Raw genomic sequence first — 18401 nt, forward strand, 5'->3', positions numbered from 1 at the left:
CCCTAATTCATCGTCTTTGCTAACACACCATTCAGAAGCAAGATCTGCACCCAAGATGAAAAATGGTCATGTTATATGTTACACAGTTTTTGGATCGTTTTTCATTTTTCCAATTATGTATTGATTGGTTGTGGCAGTTTCTTGTCGATGACATGTGATATGTGAATGAGTGTGCTCAGAAGGTCTGTTAGCTGCGTGTGACGATTTATTTTGTTTCTGGCAAAGAGAGATGCTATGGCAAATTCTCAGCTGTATCCTCATATCACCCATCCATTCAAAATATTAAACCAACGGGAGGAGCTATATGCTATTAGTTAAAAATACATATACCGACCTTGTTGACTCTTTAAGCTCAAATGTAGAATGAATTTAAAATTGCTGTAGGAGTTGCTGTGAACCTTTACATTTGCAATATCCGTAGCATAAACTGAATACTAGCACTTTATGAAGTAAAGTAGAGCCTAACAGATTTATAATTGCTCTGTTTGTTTAGAATAAAAGGCTGTAGGGCTTTTGAATTGATGGATTATGTGTTTATGGCAGGAATAAAGAGTGAATGACACGTTATTATCTATCTAAAACATGCTGTTTGTATTTACTGTTTTTCTGCTGGTCATGCGGGACACTAATTGACCATATCCTCATTATTGGGCAGATAGAAAAAAAGTATGTGAAGTTATGTAATTCAATGACTCTCATGCTTGTTGCATTTTCTAATATTTTATTTACATCAACTGTACCTTTAATTGCCTGTGCAAACAAACCATGCACGTTGAGTAAGAGACATGACATAAAACTGTCCAGTGAGTTTCTGTGTTCAACCAGCGACAATAAACACGCTTTTAAAATACAAATGTTTGTATTTTTTCTGATTATTTTTTTTTCCTGATCCCAAGTTAGCATTAGCCGAAATGTTGCTGACATGCTGTAACTGAATCTGTAACTTAGCTTAACTTCCGTAACATGTCGGAGGTGCGTCTCCAGGCCAACATATGAAGCAGTTAGAACACAGCTGATATTAATTAAAGTTACTTACTCATTTCCGTGTGCGTTTTTCTCCCCGAAATTGGGGATAAATATCCTCCCAGCTACTCCTTTCGTTTCATCTGTTATGCTAGGAGGCTAGGTGAGCGTTAACGTAGGTCATGTGACACAATCAGCTGATTCTCCAACGCTGGTTGGTCAAAGGTTAGCACGAGGAGCCGGTTTTCGCTGCTGCCTTCAGGCGCTGTCGGAAATACAGGAATCAAACTACTGAGAAACACTGGGCTACTATTTAATTTAGAATACGTTTTCAGACGAATATTTCTATATCTGTAGGCAAGCTGGCTTTAGTGCTTTGCGGTTAATTCGTGACCATAGAAACAGCAGTGAAAATAAGCCTCAACTCAAAAGTCCACTTCTAGAGCTTTCAACTAAATAGCACAGTCCTCAACAGCACATTGAATTTGCCCAGTTGCCATGAAACTGATGTTCAAACTTTCCATGATTCTGAGCACTTCTAGGACCTCAGAAGTCAACATGGATGAAAAGTCCCAAGGTTCAGTTGCTATAGAATATTTAAGAGTTCACAATTTTTCAAGTCTGTTTCAGGAGCCCAAATGAGCATTCAAATAGGTTTTTCTTGCTGTAATAATTCCTCCTGTTCGTACTGACCATCAGAAGATCCCTTCATAATGCACTTACAATGTAAGTGATGGGGACCAAAATCCAAAAGTCTGTGCAAAAATGTATTTAAAAGTTCATCTGAAGCTAATGTGAAGCTTCAGTCGTCCAAATGAGTCAAATCAAGTAGATATCTTTCAACATTACAGTCTTTTTGGTGTCAAAGTCCCTCTTTTTGTTACTATACCTCTATCACAGCTGAACAGGGAAATACTGTCTGGGGAAACACGAAGATTGAATTTGATGCTAAAAAGACTGTAAATGTGGCAGATATCCACTTGATATGACTAACTCAGACTGCTGAGACCTCATACAGTATAAGCTTCTCCTGACTGTTGTTAAGACAGACTTGAAAAATTGTAAACTAATCCTTTAAAGTTCCATAGTGTGCAATGCTAATCAGCTGATGACGACCATGTGCCACAATTGAAGGATCAAGAAAAAATGGACCTTAAATAAAGATAGTTTTGTCAAGTCTGGTTGTAATTTCTGGTAGGAACATATGTTGGAAGAATTTGATGTCACATTCTTTTGCATAACAAATCCTTTGCAGATTCATACAGTTTACAATACAGTACTACAGTCTCCTCTATTAGCAGCAATTGTCAAGGTGCCATTAAACAAGGCACTGACTGTGGTTAATGTAATAAAGCTGGATTATCAACCTGGGAACCGGGGCAAATAACCCTGGAGCCCCAGACACTCTGTTTCACAGTTATTTTATTCTAGATTCAAGAGACTTTATTGTGTTTTTCACAGGCACATGGAATTATTGTGTGTTTCATTCAGTCAGGTTTTAAAAAATAAACACATTTACAATAAATTAAGTTAAAATTTCAATTAAAAAAAGAGTAACAAAGATCTGAGTGAGATTTACATTGTATACAACAATTATTTACAGCACTTCTAATGAAATACTGGAGCTGCAAGTAGCCACTGTCGATTTGGTTAATTGCAAATTTGTTTGGTAATATTTACAGCTAAAACACACTTTGACATTAAAATTCTAAAGGTCTTGAGGTGGTTCCTGCACTTTTATATAATCTTAAAGGCCTGTCTTGTAGAGGGACCCTGTGTCAAAATCTAGTTTTAATATTTCAGCTCCACAGTGATTATTCTTAAATAAACTTGCATGTGGGACAAATGAGACAATCAGTATTAAAGATGAGCTTAAGTACATGATAAAGACAAACAATAAGGCAGAATAAGACAGGATAGTATCTTTCTTTAGTAATAGGATTTAACGAGGAGCAGTGAAGGCAGCATCAGGTTGATTGAAGGGAGGGATCCTAAACAGCTAGTGGTGGGAAAACATATAGATGAAAAACCGAATAACTCTATAGGATACTGGGATAGGATACAAGACACTACTTTAACCAACTTTTCACCCAAATTAATAGGACTGAATTGAAAAACGTCCATTCAGCCTCTAATGTCTCCCCTCCCTCCCTGTTTTCTTTCTCCCACCACCATCGGTGCCAAATTGGGAGCCTGTCTCCATGACAACGCGTAGTGCAGGCGGGGTTTGCCAGCTGGAGGCAGAGTCAGTCAGTCCTCAGTTGGCATCACCGCTCCAAACCTCCACACTGCATCACGCCCTGAGTGGAATGGAAGAAAAGGACAAGAAAGAAAATGTATGTATAGCTTCCAGTTGTTTATTCGGCACGACGTGCATTCATATATCTGCAAAACTGCTATTTTTATTTAAAAATATTAAGGCTACTGAGGGAAAACAGAGAAGCAGAGTTTATGCAGCTGAGTCATTGATTGTTTAAAATCCGGATCAATAAAGCTATTGTTCCCCCTCGGTGCCATAGGTTGCAGCGCACGCAGATTAAGACACCAGCAGGCTGCACGCTGAGGGAGCAGCAGTTTTATCCTCCTGATAATAAACTGACTGTGTTGTCTTGTTTAGCGACAGGCCTCATCCAATGTGACCGCTGATCTGTACACACTTCCATTGTTTCACAGGAGGAGTATATCGGAGAGATAAAGGGTGGGCTGCGGCCTTCAATGAAACTGGTTGTTATGGGAATTATTAACAAAAAACCCAAGAGGTTAGTGCACACACCTGTTTTCATTTTATGACAAAAAGCGAGCTATGCATTATTAATATACTGTTGCGCACATGACGTGGCAGCCAATTACAGTTAGTAATGGAGATTCCCCGGTATACAATAAAGCAGGATTTTGAAGCAGATAGGCAGCTGTTGTCTCGGTTTTGAGGGCATATGCCAACCACCCAGCTAGAGCCTGTTTTGGGAAAATATCTTTGTAATGCCAGTGCGTTTCCTAATTATAGGTTCAGCCTGTGGATGTGCGTGGGAGAGCTCCAAATCCCATGAAATGTTAACAGTCACTCTGGAATTTCTTTGGTTGATAACATCAGTTGGTTATTTATTCATTTAGTCATCAATTATGTCCAGTAGAAGATCACAATTAGGTTGCGCAGACACAGAAAAAAAACATATTGTACTAAAATAAACTGCGATGCAGAACTTTTCCTTATTTTTAGCAGCATAAAAACCTCAGAAGGGTTTTAAGGACAAAATGCTCCCAAAGGACCCTTTAGTTAGAAATGACTTTCTGACTGACTTTATTGTCGTTATGTCTTAAACACAGCAGCCAGATGACATAGATTTAATGAAAACATGGTGTTGCGTTAGATTATCTTCATGCCAAAGGCACCATTATTTTCCAGAAAATGTGCTGCCAAAATCATGCGATTAGTCATTTTGGTTCAAAGAAGTTGTTGGAGTTGAATTAACTGTATATTACTCAAATCTGTAATTATTCCAGGCCAATAACCTAACCACAGAAGTCCCACGAAAAATTGAAGAATTTTGTTGGTCTTTGATGTTTTTGCATGTAATCAGGGCCAAATATAGAGCTGTGCCACGGAAAAATTGACAAAGAAGTTTTCATATTTAAAATATATAAGTAAATACAACTACAAGTCCTGCTTTTAAAATATTACTAAAGGTACAGGAGAATTTACCCCAAAATGTACTTTAAGTATCAAAAGTATTATGCAGAATGGCCCCTCTCGATGTTGTCTTGTTATATTAGTGGATCTTTATCATTGATGCATTAACAATAAAGCAGTATTTTTATGTAGTAGCTGGTCAAAGTGACACTAATTTGAACTACTTTATACAGTCTAGTTGATAGTTTAATGTACAACAATGCTTCATATTTTATAAACTGATCAAACGTTTTGTTTGTAAAATTTTAATCTGCAAAGTAACATTAGCTGGTACATAAATGTAGTTGAGTAAAGGTGTAAATTAACATAAAATGGACAAATAGTGAAGTTCAAGTACCTCTGAATTGCATTGAAGTACATTCTTCTGCACATATAAACCATCATGCCTATCACACATGTTTTTATCCAGGTAATTTACTCTCACGGTCACAGTAATGTGCTTAAATTCACTATCAGTTACTACTATCATCATCATCATTCAGTCAATCTTCATTACATGCTTCATCACTACATTACAGTTGTGATAAAGACCAGAAGATGTCACTGTTCTCAATATAATCATCAAAGGTTTATAACTCAGTTGATTCCATTAGAAGAAAAAAACAGACAGAAAAGCCAAATGGCTTTTTTCTTCTTTAAATGTTGTGCTTCTGTCCCTGATCTCTGGTGTGTGTTTGCTCAGCATTGAAGTGACTGTGTCCAGTAAACCTCAGGAAGAGGACAAAGAGGGAGATGTGGGTCTTCAGTTAAAAGTCAGCTTCATGGATAAAGCCGTCCAGCGAAACGCCCGTCTGGCCGGAAAGTGGGGTCCAGCTGAAAACACCCTCTCCTTCTTTCCTTTCGCAGCCGGAGAATCCTTCAAGGTACATTTGTATTCTCTGACATTGTGGAGGCAGATGGGTGACACTCATTCAGAGTGTTTTGAATGTAATCATAAGATGTAATCATTCCTCCTGTTCATACTGACCATTATAAATTTCCTTTATAACGTGCTTTTAGTTTAAGTGATGGGGACAAAATCCACAGTCCTCATTTTGTGTAAAAAATGTATTCAAAGCTAAAATGAGTCAAATCAAGTAGATATTTTCCAAAGTTTTTAGAACAACATTCCTTTCTGTTTCCCCTGCAGGGTGACAGAGGAAGGATAGTAACAAAAAAAGGGAAATTTGTACTAAAAAGGCATTTTTAAGATATCCACTAGTTACGACTAATTTGGACAGCAGAAGCCTTATATTATCTTAGGATGAATTGAACAAGAAATGAACAAGACGAAAAACATGTGTCAATGTTCAAATGGGAGCCTGACTATTATCTTAAGACAGACTTGTATATTTTTGAGCCTATCCTTTAACATTCCTCACTATTCCTTTACCCACTTCTTAACATCCCGGTGCACAATATTCCAGAGTATTCCAAGAGTACAGACAGAATACAGAGAAAGAAAGAAAGAAAAAGAAAAAGAGGAAAGCCTATAGGTCCCATTAAGACTGTATTGTGCACTTCTTCCTGCTGGGTGACTGTAATGTGTCTAATGCTTATTCTGCACTCACTGTGAATCACTCTGCAGTACAGTCGGCTTTTAAGATGCACTTAGAGAAGCTTTGCATGTTTTACTGCCCCAAGTGATTTGTAATAGCCCATTATTTTAATTTGTTGAGCTTTAAAATCCAGAAATCACATTATGTCCCATCAAAAATTGTACACTGGACTGTTAATTTCATTAATGCTGGAAAGGATGTAACTGATAGAGAGAATTATCCTCTATGACTGAGTCCATGACTGTTAATATTTCAAGATATAATCTCCATACCCAGCCAGCAAATAAGGCCAAACTATAACTTCTTATTTAGCATGAATGGGACTTTCTTTTCTGTTGTTGCCCCAGTTTAAATTGCTAAATTTCCCTCCTTGGATCAATAAAGTTTGAGCTTATCTTATCTTATGTAAATGTATAAAAGAAACTGATATTCACCTCCTCTATATTCCCTCCGATTCGTAGATGGAGATTGTTTGTGAGCACCAGCAGTTTCGTATCTTGGTGGACGGACAGCCTCTGTGCGGCTTCACCCACCGGCTCTCCCCGCTCGCCTCCCTCACCGCTTTACGAGTCTTCGGAGACCTACAGCTCACCAAGGTGGCCTAACGTCGACGCCACACTCAGAGATAAATACCATGAGGAATGTTCGGGAACAGTGTACAATACATAGGATTAGGCTAGAGCTACTTCTTGAGTGAATAAATTAACCCATGATGGGGATGTTGTGTTTCTAATTTCAAACAAAGTTACACCTGCATCGTAATCACGTGATAAGACAAAGTGCCTTCACTAGATTACCTGTTTGGGGACTTGAAGATACTGACTGACTGTAACAGTCATCAGTGTCTTAAATTAACTGAGGAATGTGATTTGAACTGAACTGAATTAAGTTTTAAACAAATATTTGCCTTCGATGAACATTTGTACCAACAAAAAAGTTGCAAAAAAGTTACGCGGCATCAGTCTCTGTGCATCTAAAAAGAGATTTCAGGCGTTTGTCATTAATTTCTCTGAAGTTAACCTTTGAATGCTGAAGTTTCTGAAATCAGTTAAAAGAAAGATTGTCCTTCTGTGCCCGACTAAGTAATGTAACAGGTGTAATAACTTAAAACAATTTAAGTACACTAGTGCATGCCAGTATTATAAAGTAAGTTTCATTCCTCTCAGTTTGTCTCCAAAGCTTGAAGAGTTTGTCACACTTTCTCTTATTGTATCATTATCAACTTACTGTACAGTCAGCTTTAAAAAAGCTACTAACGCCCAATGGTTTGTGTACTTTTCATTTACCACTAGCACTTTTTATGTGAATGTTTCATATCCCTGCAATAAATCACTTTTGTTGTTATTTTTGTTCTTTTTCCACTTTGTTGACGAGCAACTGCTACTTTAATTTAACCCTAAACCCACTGTAGGGTATCATATATCACTAATGCATTGTGTCATTCAGGATTTCTCTGGAAACAGGCTCTAAACTATCACCAGCTCACGCTGAATCATCCAGATAAAGGCTCGACTCAGCTTGCTGAGTGGGAGTGCCTGCCTGATTGCTGGGAGCGCCTCCAGCATGCACTAAAACTTGATGATTGTGACAAATACCTCCTGAGGCTGTTCTTGTCTCTACCTGTACTTCCTCTTGGCCTCTGGAGTTGAGAAAATACAAGGTGGATAAAATAGTTCAAGTTATTATGTTTAATAATGAAAAAATGCTGTAAAACATATGAAAAACATTTTTAACTTAAACTGAACGATTACAAGAAAAATTGCTACAACTGTTGAGTTTGAAAGGCTTTTTCAAACTCAATGGATCAAGGATCAAGCTAAAAATGGCTGTTTTTTTCTGTAAAATTGGCATTTTGGAGATGAACAGAAATGTTATGCACCCTCAAACACTTTCATTTGATAACGTGTTCCCAGTTTGTTGCTATAGTACATTCATGGAATGTGTAAATTCAGTCTTCTTCATAACTGGATAAATAACCCGAATCTGCTGCTCTATGTCTGCTCTCTGATTGCATCTATCCAGTCCATCTTCTCCTTGTGGGTCGGCGCCTGGATGAAGTAATGTGTGTCTGACTGAGTGATGATTTTAAAGAGGTTGCCTTGAATGTTGCCTTTTACACCTGCATGAGAGGAGAGATTGGAGACGTGGTTAATAAAGTAAAACTGCATTAGGTTTACAGGTTACTTTGACAGATAAAAGCAGAAATAGTGGAGTTATAGCTCAATAGGAAAAGCTGAATGATATATTTTTCATTGTGCATGTTAACAAATTTGAAAACTCAAATGACAAGGAAGACATGTGGGTGAAAAATAAAAATAACAATAGCTTTTGTTCTTCGCTGATCACCCTACACTCACATCAGTGTTATATGACATAAAAGATGGAGCACGTTTCATCAGGAGGACAAAGTACAGCATGACCTGGAAGCTATAAAGGGATCCAGATAAAGGATAAAGAATAAAGCTTTAAATGATAAGGCTGGTGTTATTCTATATTTTTCTTATTGTCAACAAACAAGACCAAATCCAACAATGTGTGAATCCATCTCTCAACACTTATCTGACTTGACTATCCTGAATGTAACACTCAGACTGGGTCATAAATATACGCTTTCATCTAAAAAAGGAAACTGCTGAGACTTGTTTCTGTCGCGGCCTGTTCTTTTAAACTCCTCACCTTTATGAGGCGCCGCTTCTTGACTCACACATGAACATATCATAACACTGCAGCCGCCAATTCTGTTGCCTTTATTTGGCTGATTTATTCTCACTTTCAACAAACAAAACGTCTACACACATTTCCTACATGTCTGCTGAAGAAGACTCAGTTCCACAACCTTCCTTCTATCACAGCTGATCAACATCATGTGATCAACCCGAATAAATCCAAAAATAACTGCTCAAAATATTAAATTGATAAGTCAAAGGAAAAAAATGACATTATGTCAATAAAATGGCAAATTGTGAAAATATTATTTGTAATTACGACAAAAATGGTGGTTTTCAGCAAATATTACTCAAACATGAGAAAACTGAATTTTATGGGGACTATTTTTAGCTGCAGATTTGTACAACTGAATATTTCTGGCAGAAGGACGATATGTGCAGGATCGACTCGAATTACACTACGGTGCCCATGTTCATCATAATGAAGGAACATTTCAGTGCAACGGTTTGGCTCACTGATTGTTTTTAATCCTTTTTGGCAACAATGAAGCTCTGTGGCACAGAGGAATAAAATATATATCAGGCGTTGGATGTACACACAGAACTTGTTAGAAAGATCAATTCATTGTTGGTTTTGGTCTTGTCATGACATAATAAGAAACATATAGAATATCACCAGACTTTGATAAATGAACCTCAAATGCAAAGACTAACTTCGCAGTAGCAGTGAAATTTTCTTGGCCTCCTCATGACACCACTCAACTTTCTAAACTCCTCATGTCTGAGAAGGAATCAAATTAAGGAATTACCTCCCAGACATGATCTCAGTCAAAAAGAGGGGGAAACCGAAACCATTTCTCTTCATTTGTTGTCCTTTCCTTCTTATTATTTGCTTTAAAACTTCTTTTCTGAGGTTTTGGAGGTCACTTGAGTTTCAGACTCACCTGAGGGAACTCCATTATCATCCAGAGAGGATACCAGACAGCTTCGGAGCGAGAAGCCGCCAGCGGGGCTGATGTCATCCTAATAAGTGACAGAAGAAAGGAAGTGGATCAGACTGACTAAGAAGTGTGGAAGGGAATTACTGAACTGAGAACTATGAGTAACAACAACTTTAGCGTCATAGCCGGCCTGAGGCATACAGTAGGCAAACAAAACAACTGCTTTGTTTGAGGCCAGGCTTACTCTGCTCAGCTGTTTCATCAATGAAGTCATTATTTAAGTCATCTTATGTTTTGTTGTGTTTTTGTATTTGCTGTTGCCTCGGTTGACCCTGCATAGTGAGGCCTGTGCACACACCTTGGTGGGATCATAGTAATGAAGGAAAGCAGGCTCTGAACGCAGCACAAACAGTCGCACCTTCCAGTTTTTCCTTCTGTGTCCCTGTGTTTGAAGAGGCGTTAGTTTGACAATCAAACATGATGTGAACAAATGAAAACACTACAAAGTCAGGGCATAATAACTAAATATGTGTTCACCTGTTTCAGCAGGTAGCCTCTCTTTATCACTTTTCCGCTCAGCTCCACTGCAGACAGCGACGTCTCTGCCTTCACGCTGCCTCTCTTCTTCAAACTGTCAGACTGGGATTAAAAATGACATACTGTAAACTAAGTTGCACTCCATAAAACACTGAAAATCTGTGTATGATGTGTGTAAATATTATTTAAGACTGATTGATCTTGCCGGAGAGACACACACACACTCCCTGGTACTTACAAAGCTGTACAGTGCAGTGGAGTCGTCCATGAACTGCTCGCTGAGGCCGGCGGTGCGGAGGGCCTCCACGCTCTTCAGGCCGACAGTCCTCAGGAAACCCTCCTCCAGCAGGGCCGAGGCCAGCGTCACCGCCTCCACACGGGTCAGAGCAAGCTCCATGAACACCAGCCAGTCCACCACCGCTGAGCCTGCATGGACATCATGCATGTATAGTAGATGTTCACATACGCACATATACACGCACATGGAACGAGACAAATACACATTAGTAGATAGATGTTGCATTTATTTTCTTTAAGTAAAGCATATTTAACAGCATGTGTGTCTGGAAGGTGATATAAAATAATCTCGCCATATCTAAAAAGACAATATGTCATTATAAATAACAAAACTTCATTATTTAAATCATAATGATGGCTAAAAAAGCAAAATTTGAGTTGCAGCAGGGCACTTGAATATAGTGGCTATAGTTTTATAGATGGTGGCTTTATCAGCATACGAGGTGCAGAGAATAAAACCATATTTATAGATGATGAAGGTTTTTACAAGTAAATATCTTCTCAGATCAGAGAGCAAAAGAGTTTCAAGGCTCACCTGAGAAACAGTTGTGGTAAGTGCTGCCCTGCTCCACATGGTTGCTCATCTTGATTCCACTGTGAACATCATACATGGAGTCCAACACCTTGCTGTAAGAAGGCCAGAGATAATTAGAAAGAGATATTAATATAGTCATAAACAAACAGGGTGAGGCTGTGAAAACACCAGGAGGTTTAACATGTTTTGAGAGGATTTGTTTACACAGCTTACCTCAGATTGATGTCATGTAACTGGAATCCAGCAGGGTCTTGTTGGCTGGTCGCTTTCCCACCATCACCTGTCCGCAGTTTATCCACTGCAGCGGTGATCTCAGCTGCCCACTCATCTCGCTCCTCCCGGGAACAAGCCTCCAGGAAATGATCCACCAAATTCTTTGTCTGAAGCTTAAACACCAACTTAGAAGAAAAGAGAGAGGGGACGAATGTTACTGAATCAGCAGAAGATGGGTGATAAATTGTAGGTAAGGGTTGGCAGATGACAGAGTTCAAGTCCTAACAAAGCAGTAACCTGAGGCAATGAATTTGCTCATCAGGTGAGATGTGAAAGGATCAAAGAGTGTCTGCTGGTGAAGCCACGTCTTCAGTGCGGTTTCCACCAATAAAAACATAAACAAAGGAAAACACTGAATGGAAACTGATGTGCCTCCATGTTATAGACAGAGCCAGGAGGGAAGTCATATGTGTTATTTTACAATATCATATCTGTATCTTTATAAAAGTATGTTAATTTATGGGTTTTTATTATATCTCCCCTTTAACCTTAAAATTAATCACATCATTCAGCTTCCTTTGGGTTTAACTGCCGAGTTTCAAACCGAGTTTGTCAGTGAAGACATCAGAAAACTATTTGTATGTATTGAAATATTTTAGGTACAAGAGAACAGTTGAATTTCAATCGCTAACAATCTTGATACGCATTTCTACAAAGAACTTTTCAATATCAGTCATCTGAAACCTTTCTTTAATCAACAACCTATTTGTTGCACTAAAAACACTCACCGGCCGATTGTCATACTCCAGAAAAGGACAAGTTATGACACAGTCCTTCAGCAGGATTTTCCCTCGCTGACATGAGTCTCTTTTACCTCCTTCATACTTGTAATACAGCAGCTTGTCTGGCATCAACACGAACCAGCGTGCCTTCCAGTTGTGCACAAGATGACCCTGTAAACAGATGATCAAAAATGATCACAAACTTGTGATATTTTCCAAAAAAAAGATCAACTCTTTTCTCTTTCTTGTCCTGTTATAAGACATTACATTACATTAGAGTGACATTAGGCTGATTTAGTGCTAAAAGTTTACACCAGCCTAAGAAGTAGCCAAAACTCTCTTCCACAATTATATATATGGATGGGTTATATCCTTCACTAAATGGCACACTGATTCAATGAAATAAACATTTGTATTTTTACATATTTCACAAAAACAACTCACCCTTTTCACCAGGAATCCTTCTCTTAGAATCGTGCTTTTCTTATCTGTATCCATTCTGTCCGGTGCGATTTGCCAAATGAGCTTTGTCTGTTCCTGCCTGCTCAGGTTTTGAATGTATAGGGGAGGGTTTTTTTGTTTTTTTTGCTTGGCTCAATATGAGTCACCCTGTTCACACCCACTCACCTTGCTCAACACTTAGTAGACCAACCAATCCTGCAGTTTCTGCCGATGATCACACGAGGGCGCACTGACTCCTTCAGAGGCTCAGCGTGGATGAGGATGTTTTGGTAAAGACTCATGAATCTTGGCATGTTTTAATGATGGATTTCTGAAAATGTTGAGGTAATGTCTGCAGTGTTATGTCAGCAGACGCAGGCTTTGCTTTTTTCTAAATGTAATTGAATTTACCTGCAGTATGTGTGTGTGTGTGTGTGTGCGAGAGAGAGAGAGAGAGAAAATCAAAGAGGAAAGTCCTTTTTAGGGAAGTTTTCACTCCACAATAACTTAATTCTCTATCAATTTCAGTATGTGAAGAATCCAGATCCTGGAGATGAAGCTGTAGAGAACAACTTCTAAATGGACCAAAGATTTTTATCCTATTTTGATGAAAAACAAGCAGCAGGGGGGCCTATGGCAGCTGCTGTCCCCAGTAGCAGCTGTACTCATTAGGGGGACAGCTGGGCTCAAGTCTCTTTCAGATGTTAATTCCTGCAGGGTGCACATACCTGTTTGATGAGGCTACTGCTGCTGCTGCTGTAACCACATGTGGCCTCGCAGGACACTGATCTCTGCTCCATCTCCTTTTCCTGCTTCCTGGTAGTTACAAAAGAGAGAACATATCAGAATGAGGAAGAGATTGTCCTTAATTTCAACTATGAATGAGAGCAGCATCCTGTCATAATTCATACTTACACTGTTAAAAAAACAGCTTTGGAGTTCAGATTTCCACTGAAGTTCAACAAGATAATAACTTTTACTGCCCTTAAAGGAGTAGTTCAACATTTTGGGAAGTATGCTTTTCTACTTTTTTGCTGGTAGTTAGATGAGAAGAGTGATGTCGCTCTTATTTACACACTCAATATGAAGCTGGAGCTAGCAGCTAGTTAGCTTAGCTTAGGCAAAAGACCGGAAACAAGAGGAAACAGTCAGTCTGGCTCTTTCCAAACGTATTACTACAAAAAAAAGTAGTATTACAAAAACCAAAGAATCAAATTGAAGGATAGAAAAATATAGTATACAGTAGAGTAATAGAAAAAATACAATTTGTAGTGGCTTTTTGAGGGGGGTGGGTGGGGTGGAAGGGGACTATTTCTTGGCTGGGCACTGTCATTTCCTGGAGTATTGTCTTCACCATGAGGTTACCTGGCAACCAGGAAACCCCTTATCTATCTTGTTGCAAGAAAGCAAAGTGTTTTTCTAACTATTTCTTTAAAAATATCCTCCAGACATGTTTTAAAATACTTAAAGATAGTCTGGTTTGAATTATAATTTGTTTTTGATAATAAAAAAAATAGGTCACTTGCCCAGTTAGATATCCTTAAATGACATATACTCCCTCTCCCTTATTGTAAAATTGAAACAGAAACTATTTTAATTCAAAAAGTTTGACTGCTGGATGCAAGATGTCTCTTACTTCACTGTAAAGTCTATTCTCAGTGTTTGTGCGCTGGAGGCTTAAAGTTTCCACATCACACTTGTGTCAGTTGAATACTGGACCAGAACTGGGTTCCAGACGAGTTGTAATGTCACAAATCATGTCTTAAACTCAGATTTAAAGAGAGCACAGAGAAACTTTCCTGCTTCAACTGATGAATGTGAAAACAGCTTTCCAGTATCAAACTCTGCACAGACATTATCCTGCACAGTGAAGTTCAAACTTTCAAGTGAAGTAACTATGAACAAAATACATTTTCGAGTGGAGGGAGACTTTAAGTTAAGTTCATTGTGGTTAAAGGTACCTGAATGGTTACTGTACATGCCACATAACTGCAATGTCCCCAGTTTAATTCCAGCTGGGGAACTTTGTTGCTTGTAATACCCATCGCTTTTCTCTTGTTTCCTGTCTGCAACTTCACTGTCCAACAAAGGCAAAAATACCTAAAAAATAATCTTTAATCTTTAATCTTTCTTTATTGTATAATGTTTTTGCCATAACTGAGGTAATTATAGATCTATTGTATGATGGGCAATCAAAGCCACTACATGTAAGTTCTGACTTTGGCGCCTCCTAGTGACAAAAAGAAACTTTTCCACCGTGGATCCAACCTGGGAACGCTGACAAATAGCTGAAAGCAACACATGGACTGCACCAGTTTTCGCTGAGATAATTTTTCTACAAACAACAACATATGAACCAGAAGAATTTGAATTTGAAAGATGCTATAATCAAATTAAAATACAGACTTAGTAGCTTTATTGTCTTTGTAAATCATCATAGTCACAATTCTTGAAAAAACTAATTGAAGGAATTTTTTTAATCAAAAATGTTTGTGTATGTTATGTGTTAATGTAATTATCAGATTTGTTAAAGTCTCATCGTCTCGCCAGGCTACACATTCTTCCTTTTTATATAAAGGATTTCAGAAAAGCTGTTAATTATTTTAGGGGGTTGTATGATATTTAATGTAATGTAACGCCCCCTTTTGATGAAAACCAAGAGGGTTCAATATAATGTGTGAGGCATGAATCCAGCCCTCCTACATGCTGCAGGACTCCTATAAACTCTCCATTGTGTCTCCAAAGAGAAGGAACCTGCTCGTACAAGCATGCAGGTATGAGACAACTGGAATGTGCACCAGACTCAGTGTGGCAACCAGCCAGATACATACCAGGAAAAGAATCTGTTAAACACATACAGGAACTATAATGCAAAGTCCTGCTTCTGACACTCAAGCACCTTTCTTGAGTCAAACATGTTCCTCTGAGCTGAGAGCTGAGTGTTAAAGTCACAGATTAAGGTGTGTCTGGAATGCCCTCTGTATAACATTAACCATAAATCAAACATTAATTACGTAGAAAAAAAGATGACAGTGTTTTGGCAAGCCAGGATATGAAGGGCTCTGACGCAGGTCAGTTCACGTGGAGTGCCCGGTTGTCCTGGTCACATACACTTAAAACACAAACACTTGCCGGATTCTGTTTTCTTGGCCCACAGACTTATTGTTCGCTGGGTGTGTGTTTGCATGTCCACGTCCACAGCTGGTTACACAGAGCAGTTCACTGGTCAAGCTAATGCTTTTATGAGACTGAAACAGGGACAGGATTCTCATTTGGGATGACAAACTAAATGGCTGAATGTGTAACATGGAACACTTTCATCCGTTAAAAAGTTATTTGATGTTCAAAACTGATTATTTGAGAAGCACAGGTGGTTACAAATTCCAAAATTAGCATTTTTCTGCAAGTGAAAGATTCAAGATTTCACACCTTCTCTGCAGTAATGACTTCTAAGTTTTATTTTTCTGGCAAGGAAATATTTTTCAAGTCCATTTTTTAAAATGTGGATACATTTAATTCAATTCAGTTCAATTCAAACTTTATTTCAGACTCATTAGAGGGTCCATAGCACATAGAAAGAAAAAGAAAACAAGACATATATGATAAAACCACAACAATTCATCATTCAATTTAAAAAAAAGTTCATATGTAGACTATCTTGCCAGTGTTTTCTGAGCCTGGATGAGTACCGGGAGCAGCTCTTCCTCGGGCTTGTTAAAGCCTCTATGATGCTGTTCTCTGACTAATTCAAACAACACGTCTGGGAACCTGAAGCAACAACCTCATAGCATCATTGTGCCTGTGCCTCCTTGTAAGCCTCCACATACTACTTTTTCAGTAGCAACACCAAAGATGAGCTGTGCGCAGAAATCTCTAAATAATGATCAATTTACATTGAAAGAACACATACTAAACTTGCAAAGCAACATATTGGCCTGAGGATATAGTTCACAACACTATCAATGATGGCCGAGGTGTTTTATTTATAATAAATTGCACAAGTGAAACTCAGGAAAAACTGATTTTCTATTCTCTCTACTTCTGACTATCATGACATTACTCTTTTGAGCATTAAATTTAATATTATAATCCTTGTCGTACTGTGAGCACACCTTCAGTAATTGCTGCAGCCCATCACTATATGGACTAAATATTACAATGTCATCAGCATACGTAAGATGATTGATAATAGACTTTCCAACAAGACAGCCTGTGTTACACAAATTCAATTGCTTCGATAGGTCATCCAAAAACACAATGAACAAAATAGGAGACAAAATTCCACCTTGGCAAACACCATTAAGACTGATATTCTAAGAATATACTTTGGAAAACCTCTAGCAAGCAATTTCAGAAATAATTTTTCATGATTAATCCTGTCAAAGGTCTTGGATGCATCAATAAAACACATAAATGCAGTGGAATTTTGGCTTCCATATTTAGCAACTATTTCCTTTAAAGCATAAATACTCTTATCAGTGCCATGTTTTCTTTTAAAGCCAAACTGATTATCAGTGATGAGAGCAAACATTTGCAACCTTGTTAGCAGGATCCTTCCCAGCACTGGAATACTGGCAAGGGCAATAGGCATAGATGAATTATGAGACGATGGACCCCTGGGCATTGAGCCCCCTCGCCACCCCCTTCTATGTGAAAGTGTCTTTCATCAGACAGGGGCTCTGTTATTGACATTAATGACTAAGCCCTTTGGCCATGTGACAGGAAATGCAGAGACTTCACACAATGACTCTGGCTTAGGGGCACCCTGAGCCCTTGGGCCCCTGGGCCTGGTCCGGTCCGTAATCCACCCATGTGAATAGGTCTATAATTATCCATGCTATTTAATTTACCAGCCCTGTCCTTAAATGAAGTTACTATTATAACTAAGGTTCAGGAACAAGACCATTCCCCTCTCTGTCACTAAATTCAATCACCTGTGCTTTGCTAATTCAGTCACCTGTGCATACCCAGAAGGTCCTTGGTTCGAACACCAGCCGTCCCAGATCCTTTCTGTGTGGAGTTTGCATGTCCTCCCATGTTCACATGGGTTTCTGCCAGCTTTGTCATCAGTTGTCCACTCATGTCGTTTTGGCTCTGCTATGTCTGGCTATGTCCAGGCAGTGCCTCCAGACTGCTGCCTTGTAATTGGCACACTGTATATGCAGGTGTAAGCAGTCCCATGCTAGTATGTTCTCAAGGATTTGAAAGACTCTTGGAATGTCCTTTTTTCTTTGATAAGTTTGATAGTGCTGAGTTTTCCTCATCCTGCAAAAGCACTTACACTATCTGTATATGCAGGTGTAAGCAGTCCCATCCCAGTATGTTTCCAGGGATTTGAAAGACTCTTGGAATGTCCTGTTTTCTGTGATAAGTTAGAGAATACTGAGTTTTCCTCATCCTGCAAAAGCACTTACATTATCGCAACCCGTAACGTACAAGAGCATCACATAAGTCATCTCCTAATGAGCTGAGCAGGGTTGCTGATGTTGATGTACCTTGTCCGATTCCGAGCCACATTTCTGATACAGGGGGCGGTTAATCTTCTTACAGTATCCGAGACAAGGGATCATGACATCTGTATCCTCACTCACAATAACTGTGGTTTTATAGCCATTCAGGCTGACATGATTTGCTCAGACAATAGCATGTCTCTCCGCAGGTTACAAATAGCTGCTTGTCCTGAAGCTTTACCCGGTTCTCTGCTAGCTTCCACTGGTCCACGATGAATGTTATCAAGGCTGTTTTGCTGTCTGTATTACTTAACAGCTTTCTCCACTGCACAACATTGTGTCCTGGGGCA

General features: G+C 38.8%; 3 protein-coding genes across 4 annotated transcripts in view; 1 reads left to right on the forward strand and 2 right to left on the reverse strand.

The window, feature by feature from the left end:
• Positions 1 to 1142, reverse strand: part of zfyve26 (zinc finger, FYVE domain containing 26) — a 28496-nt gene extending 27354 nt beyond the window's left edge. The window contains exon 1 of the mRNA XM_042388255.1: positions 1037 to 1142. The gene's annotated coding sequence lies outside the window, so the exon portion shown is untranslated. The remainder of the gene's footprint in view (positions 1 to 1036) is intronic.
• Positions 1143 to 2859: 1717 nt separating this feature from the next.
• Positions 2860 to 7533, forward strand: si:ch211-10a23.2 (Galectin-related protein A-like). The gene is made up of 4 exons (XM_042388850.1): positions 2860 to 3299; positions 3637 to 3722; positions 5334 to 5514; positions 6651 to 7533. The coding sequence occupies exons 1-4, from the start codon at positions 3165 to 3167 to the stop codon at positions 6792 to 6794; spliced, it is 546 nt and encodes a 181-aa protein (XP_042244784.1). The 5' UTR covers positions 2860 to 3164; the 3' UTR covers positions 6795 to 7533.
• Positions 7534 to 7967: 434 nt separating this feature from the next.
• plek2 (pleckstrin 2) lies at positions 7968 to 13848 on the reverse strand. Of its 2 annotated transcripts, none has more exons than XM_042388880.1 (10): positions 13517 to 13848; positions 13330 to 13417; positions 12167 to 12331; positions 11379 to 11563; positions 11166 to 11257; positions 10572 to 10759; positions 10334 to 10435; positions 10155 to 10238; positions 9800 to 9878; positions 7968 to 8308 (listed from the first exon to the last, which is right to left on the reverse strand). In XM_042388880.1, exons 2-10 carry the CDS (start codon positions 13399 to 13401, stop codon positions 8181 to 8183), a joined length of 1095 nt encoding a protein of 364 aa, XP_042244814.1. In that variant the 5' UTR covers positions 13402 to 13417; positions 13517 to 13848; the 3' UTR covers positions 7968 to 8180. The 2 variants fall into 2 exon arrangements, with proteins under 2 accessions (XP_042244814.1, XP_042244815.1); XM_042388881.1 differs by lacking the exon at positions 13517 to 13848 and adding an exon at positions 12605 to 13012 and having other exon boundaries at positions 7970 to 8308; positions 13330 to 13406.
• Positions 13849 to 18401: the final 4553 nt, after the last annotated feature.

This window comes from Thunnus maccoyii, chromosome 16 (genome assembly GCF_910596095.1).
Source record: "Thunnus maccoyii chromosome 16, fThuMac1.1, whole genome shotgun sequence".
NCBI lineage: Eukaryota > Metazoa > Chordata > Actinopteri > Scombriformes > Scombridae > Thunnus > Thunnus maccoyii.